Here is an 11962-nt window from a genome sequence, read left to right as displayed (position 1 = left end):
TTCTCTGAATATTTCCCTGAATATACTGTTAGAATATTTCGATTTTATTTAAACAAAAAAAGTCCATATACTACTTTAAAACGTCAAATTGATTACATTTACAGTTTTAGACATGATCAAATATGTCAAAGGCTATAGCACCCCCATCGAGTTGATCTGTTTGCTCAACTGAAATCCAATCAGAGAACGCCCTCAGATTTCAACTACAGCCTCGAGAAGCGCCTCCTCTCTAAAAACCTCATCACGAGCGCAGTAACACTTTCATTCTTATCTTCCCCGAGACCAGCTACGACCCACACATTTTTGGAAACTTCAAGGAGCGACCGATGGCACAGAACTAGAAGGTACGTGGTGAATATTCGCTCCTCTCCTCTTCTGTTTTCTATTTTTCAGTCCAGTCTTCGTAAAACATCTGGTAAAACATCTGGTTTCCGTGCTCGTGCTCCTGGGTGCCAGCTGCGCAGAACCTAAATCATTTGGATTATTGTTTTGTCACCGTTACCGTGCCTATTGGGCCTTATCTGTTATGCGTCTTATCAAGCGGTTATCTCTTTGCCCCAAAGACAAATTGCGTTTTGTTTCCTATCTGTAACGGTGTGTGTTTTTTTGTAATTATGAAAGGCTAGATCTCGAGAGGGGAGGACAGGGTTTTGACACGGATGGATTCAACTCCTCCGGTCAGTGCGCGCACTGTGGTTACATTGCTAATGGATTAATCCCTTAGATGCTATTACCAAAAATGTCTTATCTATAAGTCCATAACCATCATATCGTTTTCATAGAGAGGATCGAGTCTTGTGTGTTAAGTAGCCTTTAGCCTTTGTATCGTGTTCTCAAAATTACGCCAACACGTTTCAAAATGAAACCAAGCCCCGCATCAAGGGCAATGTTAGGTTTGCGTTGTGTAGTTTCCCAGAGGGTAAGCTATGGAATTGATATGATATTATTATCATGGGAAGGACATATTTCTTGCAAATGAATAGTTTCGCTTGAAAGGGAACACCATGGTTTATGTATATTATGTCATTAAAATGTAGGCTAACTCTTTGGCACAAATCTCTTGGAAGAATAGCTGAGATCGTAATAAGATTTGATTGCCTCGCCTTACAGATCCTTTATGATACCAGATGTAGTTACACTGGAATTATATTTGCATGAAGCCCAGGGGCCTGTTTTAAGTTAACAATTTACAGTATGATAGGCCCTTTTAGCCTACTTGATATTGATGACAATGTCTTCTCTCTCATTCCCAGGGCAGACAACACCCTCACGATTTTCTAGTCCTACTGTGTATGGAAAGTGATCCTGGATGGACCTGGGCGAAAACATCTGGTCCATGGTCAAGCGAGAAGTGTCCAGCAGGCCAGGGTCACCGGCTGAACAGAGCTACTTACACGGCGGGCAGGGCAGGAGGGACGGCAACGCGCACGACTCGGAGGGGCTCAGGTCACCGCTGCCAAGCGATCAACTTGACACAGTGGGACACCGGCGCGCCGAGGGGCCAAGTAGATCATCTCTACACTCCTACGTTCAGTTCGGACACCATCACAGCAACACTGAGGACATCACTCTGTTCACAGATTTAGACCAGGGCAACAAACTCATCATCTCCAGTGGAGCGCACCCGCACCACAAGGGGGGCCTTATCGTTGACCCCAGCGACATGTATCAAACACTAGCCATCGCGGCGGCCCACCAGAGCCAGGCGGGGTATGACTCGCCCTCTGGGGGCTATATGCACTCCAACCCCAACTCTCCAGTGTATGTACCGAGCTCACGGGTGGGACCCATGATACCCAGCCTTCCTTATTTGCAAGCCAGTGGATCGTCTCAGCCCAGCCATGCGGTCACCAGCCACTCAGTCTGGTCGCAGTCTACTCCGGAGAGTCCCTCCTACAGCACCGGGAGTCCTCATACCTCCAACCGTTTCCACTACCCTCCAAGCCCGCCCATGAACAACGGGGTGCCCAGGGATAACGGCTACAGTAATCCGCTGAATGTGACCAGCCGAGACCAGTATGGCCTCTCGCGCCCCCTCAGTGGCTCCTACACCAGCCCCTACTCCCCGTATGTTGGACCACAGCTATCCCAGTTGTCCTCGCCTTGGTCTGGAGGACCATTTGATAACACCATGCTGCACACTTTGCAAAGCAGAGGTGCGCCCTTGACGATTCGAGGACCTAACGGAGGTAGGGCTTCTATTCCAAATATTATCGATGAAAGATGATTAATAATATGGACTTCAATTAGCCTATATGACAACTTTATTTTATATGTGCTGATATTTTTATCTATTGAACAACTGTTTGACGCATGTACGATAATTAAAATAACCATTTAAAAACGTTTAAAAGCAAGGAGGGCTTGGGTGTACATTTGATGATCATTTACGATGACAACAGTTTAGTAGACCTAATGGCCCGAATAAGTTCACATTCAAGTGAGTTAAGGAGATTGTTATCACAGGTAAAATAGGTCTAAATTTTTATAGTAATGGTAAGGAATGTTAAATTGCTTCCTTTTAAGAATAGCACATTAATTAGGTTAGATATTATAACTAGGCTATTATCAATTCATTTGTGGCATGAATTGAAGATTAGGCATATCCCTGATATCGAATATTTTATAACGACTTCTAGGCCTATCATATTTTGACATTTTAATTTATGTAAATAAAATAGATTTTTGATTACACCCTCTGACTGCACATAGAAAACTAGTAGGCTATCGAAACATTTGGAGTTTCTAAATGTAACCCAATACGGTAGACATAAATAGCTCAAATAGAGTCAAAAGAGCAGTCTCCTTGTGTATTGAATGTATAGGCCTAATATCACATTCATAGGCCTAGAATAGACCTCATTCGGAAAATAATTCTGAATTATCATCAAAGGATCCAACACATTTTCAATAGACAATCACATACTATTTGAAGGTATAGACAGGTGCTCAATTAAGCCTACGAAAAATCACGGCTCTTTTATGCCCAAGCACCTCTCTGAAGTGTCATGTAAGTGATTGTTGTATTGCCTGTCTGTTTTTCCCGCAGATATTCTCGATGACCTGGGGGAGAGCAGGGAATGCGTCAACTGCGGCTCCATCTCCACGCCGCTCTGGAGACGCGATGGCACGGGCCACTTTCTCTGCAACGCCTGCGGCCTGTACAGCAAAATGAATGGACTCAGCCGGCCATTAATTAAACCACAGAAGCGGATGGTAAGCAGCACATGCTCAGGGACTACTTAGTCACTAAATTTCCTGTCGATTTATTTAAAACAATGGCTTAAGGTTATCGCCCAAGATCTCTATATACTTCCTAAATAATAGGGATTTTATTTGACCAAAAATTCACTAAAATAGAAGACCATTTTATTGTACCCTCGGTTCGGTCAGCATTCATATATTAACAATATCATTCTGGCTGTCATATAAGTAATTACATTTCTTGACCCTGATTAAATTACCTATGACAGCCAGAATTATCTTGTTAATATGGTCCTCTGTAGCTCAGCTGGTAGAGCACGGCGCTTGTAACGCTAAGGTAGTGGGTTCAATCCCCGGGACCACCCATACACAAAAAAAAATGTATGCACGCATGACTGTAAGTCGCTTTGGATAAAAGCGTCTGCTAAATGGCATATTATTTATTATTAATAATATATGAATGCTGGCCGAACGGAGGGTACAATAAAAATGGTCTTCCATTTTAGTGAATTATTGGTCAAAGAAAATCCCCATTATTTAGGAAGTATATAGAGATCTTAGGCGATAACCTTAAGCCATTGGCTACGTGAGGAAAAATGTAATGTTCAGACACATTTTCCTGGCGCAATTACGCAGTTATTAGGCTACGCACACGAACAAACGTGTGATGCCTTGATTCCACAAACTCTCTGCCAATGAAATTCATGGAAATAAGCCGAACTTAACTGTCTGTTACTGTAAATGGAATACATGAATACGACCAATATTATTGTTAGGAAATTAGTGCAGATAACATAAATATAGTCATAAGAGAGGAGAATCCGTGCCCTTCAAATACAAGGATTAATTATAAGTGATTGGATCACAGCCAAAGATTCCATTAGTCACGTAGCCTAGTCTCGACCTGAGACATCTCTGCATCTCACTTTTATAGCTCACCGTTGCTTAATCATAGCTTCATATCTTTATGTACCAGTGTGTTTATCGTTGTTTATGTATTGCCTTTCCCCAGTCATCATCCCGGCGAATCGGCCTCTCCTGTGCCAACTGTCAGACGAGCACAACCACCTTGTGGCGCAGAAACGCAGAGGGAGAACCAGTGTGCAACGCATGTGGGCTCTACACAAAATTACATGGAGTAAGACACAATCTTAACATTATGTCACAAGTTTATGGAACGCCGTTTGGGTCTTTGCTTGTCAAAAAAGATACAAATAACACTATTTGACGCGTTAAATAACACAATTCTATTATAGAATGTTGTGTGTCGCTGAATTTGCACGTGCAAGGCAAACGCCACCACTACTATCAGTAGCACTGTAAAAACTGTAAAAAAATAATAAAAGTCTGCAAACAAGCACATACCGGCCACGAACGATGTGTTTACAATACCGCGTTGGTAATTGTAAACACAATTACCAACGCGGCAGAGCCGCCGCCGGCCGCGACCGGGAGACTCATGGGCGGCGCACAATTGGCCCAGCGTCGTCCAGGGTAGGGGAGGGAATGGCCGGCAGGGATGTAGCTCAGTTGATAGAGCATGGCGTTTGCAACGCCAGGGTTGTGGGTTCGATTCCCACGGGGGGCCAGAATAAAAAAAATATATATATGTATTCACTAACTGTAAGTCGCTCTGGATAAGAGCGTCTGCTAAATGACTAAAATGTAAAAATGTAATGTAATGTAAATGTAATAAGGCATTATTTGTTCGACCGCAACTTCTGGGGTAGCTAGCTAGCTTTAGCTTGGTACCTAGCTAGCACCAATGCAACCAGGTTGAAAACAATGACCAGTAGAAACTGCAGTCATTTCCAATATTCTTAGCAATGATTTAGGAATCCTTGTGAGTAAGTATTAGCTAGGTAGCCGTTTGTTGTTCGCCTATTGAAATTGAACTTCAGTTCATGAAAATAAATAGCTAGCCAGCTACTTAACCCTGTTGCCCAAAGCCAACGTTATAAGCAGCCAGCTAGCTTCCTGACCGGGGTAATGTGTCGTGAAGCTAGCCACAATAAGAATTAGCCACAATAGTGGAATTTGGGTGTTGCCTTCAAAATAAAAGTACCTATTTGAAAGTGATGCAGAAGGTTACAATTGGTGGAATCATGCCATATTTAAACTAGATAATGTTAAACAAGGTTGGAATGTGGAGCAATTAAATGGGGTATCAGTCTACTCTGTGACACCCACAGAACACAACTGTGAAGAGTTTACGCAAATATTAGCGTTGTAGCTCTTATCGCGGTACTGTGACTGTGTGACCTCCCCAGTCAGCATATTGTGCGTATTGACATTCATATTGCACTGTACAGCTTTACCTAAGGATTGGGGATCAATGAAATGGGGTATCAGTCTACTCAGTACCCAATAGCTTTTTTCCCAACGTCCTCCTCATAGTTATCAGACTCCAAAACATCCAGGTTGTATTGTTTTTCCTCTGGAATTGTGTTCAATACACATAGTAGGTTGACAAAAAATGTGTCTCAATTCACAGTTGTTTCAGAGTCCCGCAATAAGAGCTACGACGCTAATGTTCTCTGGGTGTCACTGAGTAGACTTGATACCCCATGTCATTGATCCACTATTCATAGGTAAGGCTGTACAGTGAAATAAGTATGTCCCCAATGCAATTCTACAGTCTAATAATAATATAATAATATGCCATTTAGCAGACGCTTTTATCCAAAGCGACTTACAGTCGTGCATGCATACATTTTCGTGTATGGGTGGTCCCGGGGATCGAACCCACTACCTTGGCGTTACAAGCGCCGTGCTCTACCAGCTGAGCTACAGAGGACCACATCTACAGAGTCTACTACATCAAGTGTGATTTCAACAGATTTTTGTCAAATTAACCAATTATTGTCTTTTGTAGATTTTATATAACAACATTCCAACTTTGTTTAGCATGATCTATTCAATTATGGCATAATTCTACTATTTGTATTCATTTGCGTCACTGTCAATGACATACGTTTATTTTGAAGGCTAACCGCAAAATCCACTATCGTGGCTAATCCTTATTGTGGTTAGCTTCACATAGATGGGTCCGACCACCATTAATCAAATAAGAACTGTCTCATAAATTAGGGTTATTTTAGATGATGACACCTAGCTAGATATTTAGCTAGCTAACTATAGCTACTGAAACAGATTATGTAGTTTTGTTATGTTTTTGGGGAAGAACATTGTTTGCATCCATCAGCTAGCTAGCTTTTTTAATGACCAGCACTGTATGTGCGCGAGACAAAACTTTCCCAGCATCATAGCATACGTGTCGATGAATCGTTGTGACATATGAAATACGAGTGATAGTGTAATAACTACGTAAAAAAATTATGAACACGTTAAATTGCCGTGCGTAATTGTCCACTGAATATCGAGAGCAATATTAAACACAAGCAGTTTATTCAGTGTGCCCAATTAATTATAGTAGTTGTTAATGAAGTATAGATTTAAAGGACAATTTACATGTTTTTCGACATTGACAAAACGTTTAGCCAAATAACAAGACAGAGAACGCCGCCGAACAATTTCATGACAAAGATTCATGTATTCTTTATTTTTGCAGGTACCTCGGCCGCTCGCCATGAAGAAAGAGGGAATTCAGACGAGGAAAAGAAAACCTAAAACTTTGAACAAAACCAAGGGGTCCTCTGGTAAGCAACCTCTGTTTTAACACCTCATGACACACAGTATATCTCTATCTCTCTCTCTCTCTCTCTCTCGTGTTATTGGGTCCTCTTTATAATTAATTTATATAATTTTACCACAGGAAATAGTAATTCAGTCGCCATGACTCCGACGTCCACGTCTTCTTCCAACTCTGAAGACTCGAAGAACAGCTCTCCGAACACGCAGGTGCCAGGGGTAAGAAGATGATTTTAATCATATTCAGGTGTGGGATAGGCGGGCCCCGTATGTTGTAAAAACTGACTCGAGGCCGTTTGAAACTGTTGTCCCATGCAGGCCAACTGACACCTGTCTTGTGTAACAAATGATGCACGGAAATTCTTCGTCCAATTCTCAGTTAGCGTCAAATATAGGTCCACGGTTTTGGTCAAATAGAGGGACGTTGCCTTTCAAACGAAAACATATCTAAAACGTTTTTGAAGAGGCTTTATCGTTTTATTTATTGCACTAATGTATTATTTTGATTGGATATTGTTGACAAATATAGGACATACAGGCAGGCTAATAATAAACCTTAATCTGATATGTTCATAATAGCAACAATATTGGCCTAATAGTATTGGATTCATAAGTATTGAGTCATACAGTATGTGGGATGTAATCTACTGTATCTGGTGTCATCAGAGGTATTTAAAGGCCTCTACTGGGTTCTGGGAGGTGGTCTGCATTTTTCAGAGATGATGCTCTTTGGAATTGTGTTGTAAAACATTGTAGTCTCTGATTTATTCCATATAAGACACTATTAAAGGCCTACTTCCAACAACTACATTTAGTTAATTAAAGGCCAGTAGAGGCCTTTAAATACCTCTGATGACACCAGATACAGTAGATTACATCCCACATACTGTATGACTCAATACTTATGAATCCAATACTATTAGGCCAATATTATTGCTATTATAAACATATCAGATTAAGGGGGCGGCAGGTTGCTTAGTGGTTAAAAGCGTTGTGCCAGTAACCGAGAGGTCGCTGGTTCAAATCCCCGAGCCGACTAGGTGAAAAATCTGTCGATGCAAGGCACGTAACCCTAATTGCTCCTGTAAATCGCTCTGGATAAGAGCTAAATGACTAAAATGTAAATGTAAAATGTTATATCACTTGATAAATGCTCTATAATAATGAGAACATCCACCTTATATACCCATCTTAGCAGTTACAGATTAAGCTTTATCGTTGATAAGCCCTGGCTGTGACTATAGAAAACCTTTGGATAATAGTAATTTCTCCTGAATCTGTGACTAACATTTCTCCGTCCTATTCCAGGTTCAGTCCTCTGTACTGAGTGGCCCAGCGGAGGGCTCAGCTGGCTCTGGTGGCTCTGCCGTGGTCAAGTACCCAGACCAGGACGGCCTCTACACCCGTGTGGGCCTCACCCAGTCTGCAGACGTAGCCGGCTCCGTCAGGGGGGAGCCCTGGTGCCCTATGGCCTTGGCCTGAGTCACCGAGCTGGGGGATGGAACCCACTGCACTAGCCTCTCTCTCTCGCTCTGGATGTCCTGCTGCTGAGTGGTGGAAGTATTCAGTGCCTCGATGGTTGTGGGCCTGTTTCCTACTTCCCAGCTAACAACTGTTGGACAGAGACAGACCTTTCGCCCCTTCACATCCCTGCAATCTTGAAATGTCTGTGGAATATTTGGGATTGATTTCCAGAATGATATGGGAAAACCTTAGTGCCTTAACACAAAGGGAAATATGTGAGAGGCCAGTTGATGCATTCTTGTTAGTCTCCAGTTTAGATGCTTTCTGGACCGACCTGCTGTGTACTCAATATCTCTCTCTCTCAGCCATGGAGGTGGATCAAATGTTCTTTGTTGTCTGAAATGAAGAAACCTTTACATAATGCTATGGATTCCCCCACTCAAGACAAAAGCAGTTAATTGGATATTAGTGCTTGATAAAAGCACTATCCATACAAAGGACATTTTGATAATAATTTTTTTTTGCAACTGGAATCAAGCTATCAAGTTACCAAGACAACCTTCCTGAATCAAGAGAAAGTATTTATTAATCTTCCATTGTAGAAAATATGACTATGATTGTTAAATAAAGATATGGATATAGAGTAGAACTGAAAGAAAAACATTTCTTATGTCTTCATTTTAAATATGATTTTTCATTTCTTTCTCTCTTGTTGAGTTCGTAGTTGTTAGTTATAGCAAACATGTTTTTCCACTGATAGCTCTTACTGTAGGCCTATCTGACTGAAACTCTTATGGTTTTAAACAGGGTATCAAAGACTGTGACATCCTATGTCAGTCCATTTTATTTTTAAATTATTTACTCAATTCTTAAATAATCAAATCCTACAGATGAAATTAAAATACTGTTAATTTATGGTACTATTTTTTTTAAAGAAATTGGTAGAAGCTGTTTTTTCTAAGGTGAGGATAAAAAATAGAGAACATGTTCGCAAACTTTTTGACACAGCTAGCTAAAACGGTTTGAACAAATGGCACCCATAATCATTTTATAGATGCATCTTTTTGTTACAATACAAAACTGTAAAAGAGGACTGCTGCAGTATTCTCTGGTTGCAACAAAGACTACCTAACTGATATAAACTGTATACATTTACTGTTGCATACATGCAAGTGATTTTCCTGATAAAATTTGACAGAAATACAATGAAAAGGCTAAATGGCACTGAGGTCAACATATATTAATTTAATGTCACAATATGGAGAAATAGAGGTGGAATTAATAAATTGCCCTCAGTTGACCTCCTCTTTTTCAGTTGATAAAAGAGGAATCTTACAGATGCAGGATCTTAATTTGAGCCAGTTTGCCACAGCAGGGAAGTAATCCTGCAGCAATAGGAAATGTGGATTATAATTAATGGACATTTTTGTAGCGGTTTATACATTTTTCGTTAGGGAAAATCATGTCTGAAATGTAAAAGTGGAAATTACAAACTTTAGAATACTGTTTAAAACTCAAATACACTACAAGTTTGCATTTCCTGCTTTGCAGAAAATTCTCAGCAACAAAAGAGTGATCAAATGAAGATCCTACATCTGTACAACCTGTTGTCATAAAACAACATTTGTCAATTTGTGAAATGTCACACATTGGCTCCATGGTGATGAAACTGTAGTTTGAGATGTATTTGAAATGTATGGAGAATAATCTGAAAAGAGTGAAGTATGCCAGTTATGATTCAGTGATGTGAAAAAGTATGTTATGTATGTAGCTGGAAAACAACCTTTCACAGGTTTCAAGACATAATAACCTTATATGACAAATCACTGTTGATTTTGGTCTGATACAATTTGCCCTTGTATTTTTACTCAAAAGGTCTACAGTACATTTTCCTGACTTTCAACGCTCTAAGTAGAATTATGACTTTCCCATTCATTACACAGATCATACTGTACTTCTCCCTCTCCTCCAGTAGGGGTGTGAACGGTGCCTTGCTCTGCAGAACTCTAAGTAGATCCATTTTGAGGCCAGACAAATTCCTCTAGCTCCCTGGGAAATGTCCATTTCAGTGGAATGAATCTGATGAGTAGGTCATTGTGAAACTGCCGTTTAAACTGCATTTCAGTTTCACCATCAGGGTTCTTCAGCTGAAACAGGGCCTGGTAATTGTTTTCTTTTCTGGACTTATTTATTTTTTTGAAATATCATGTTTATTAATAGCATTGTTTTCCCTATTTTTCTGTTTGGATATTTGTATTTCTTTGGTTGGTTGTTTTATTCCTGATACAGTTTTTAATGATCTTATTTAAATCTCTGAAATAAATTGTTCTGATGATATCAATGTGAATTTGGAATAATTGCCCCTGTCTTAGAATATTTGAAGGAAATCAACACACTGGGGTTGTCTTTGTGTCATTGTATCACCTTGTTGGTAGTGTATACTGTGCCAGGGTTAGCAGCAAATGGAATTTGAAGGGTTTGAGCGCCATCTTCATGTGCTGTAAAGGTACATATAACCATTTTGAAGTTTTAAAGATAAATATGTTATGATAAGCTGTTGGATAGACAGTAGAAATGGATCCCTGAGGGATTTGAATCTCCAGACAGTTTTTCTAGTTGTTTTCTCATTCTGTTTTAAAGTTAGCCATTCCTCTTGCACACAACAACAGTTTATTATGACTTTTCCTTTATATGCACTCAATGTGTGTTTAAACAAAGCTTACCCTTTTACCCAGCACAGAGTGCCTGTCACTGTGTGAAGTATATTTAAGTGAATATAGCCTGGAAAAGATACCATTGGTAGACAGCAACATTTTAGAGATGGCTAGATTTATGCCTGAGCTTTAGGTTATCTGGCTGCACTTTGAGATATTGATGTTGGAGAGTTTATGAGTGTCAGTGTAGCTATGTGCAAGACTTTCTCTGTACTGCACATCAACCAGGTACACCGTTTGGAGACTTTGTTGGTTATCAACATTGTCATTTCAATGTTATTACAATAAAATATCAGTTGGTTTGACCTATGTGTCCCCTTGCATGATACTCGCTTTGAGCAGACCAGTGTAGATTTTTTACAATGATAATCCATTAGTTTGATTATGTCACCAACTTTACACCGCTTGTATTTTATGCCCAAGGAGTTGGCGTGTCTGCAGGCTTCATTTCCCCCCAGTCTTTGTTTAAAGTGTTGTTGTTAAGCATCATTCATGTTAACAGAGACGACCTCACACAAACATTAAGATAGACTCTGCTGCAACCGAGACTAATTATGTAAATCAAACCAAGAGTGAAACCTAAAATAAGAACCAACATTTGTATAGGTCTGTCAATTTATGAAGTGGTCCCAGGCTGGTAATATCTACAAGGTATCCATGGTACTTTGAGGGAGAATTCACAACACATTACATCACTGAGGTCCTCCTCCCATTCGTTCCGCTGTCTGAATTCATATGCATAATAATAATATATAATGGGTGCTGTTTCACACATGTACAAGCATGTATTATACCCATGTGTGAAATGGAAATGTGTTTTTTGCATATCCCAACTCTCCCTGAGACACCCTCGGAGAGTGGGGTCACCGCCAGGGTCTGCCATTATCAATTATGGTTAAGTGCTTTGCTCAAGGGCACATCAACAGATT

At 40.3% G+C, this 11962-nt stretch overlaps 1 protein-coding gene across 1 annotated transcript; it reads left to right on the top strand.

Annotated features, from left to right (window-relative positions):
• The first annotated feature begins 239 nt into the window (after positions 1 to 239).
• On the top strand, positions 240 to 11338 carry LOC311099228 (GATA-binding factor 6-B-like). Its single transcript, XM_084139910.1, has 7 exons — positions 240 to 344; positions 1254 to 2189; positions 3050 to 3216; positions 4217 to 4342; positions 6776 to 6863; positions 6980 to 7074; positions 8164 to 11338. Exons 2-7 carry the CDS (start codon positions 1310 to 1312, stop codon positions 8335 to 8337), a joined length of 1530 nt encoding a protein of 509 aa, XP_083996036.1. The 5' UTR covers positions 240 to 344; positions 1254 to 1309; the 3' UTR covers positions 8338 to 11338.
• Positions 11339 to 11962: the final 624 nt, after the last annotated feature.

The sequence above is a fragment of the Coregonus lavaretus genome, assembly GCF_964263955.1.
Source record: "Coregonus lavaretus genome assembly, chromosome: 23".
Lineage (NCBI taxonomy): Eukaryota > Metazoa > Chordata > Actinopteri > Salmoniformes > Salmonidae > Coregonus > Coregonus lavaretus.
Note: the sequence above shows the minus strand (reverse complement) of the source record. Positions and strands in the feature narration are given on the sequence as shown.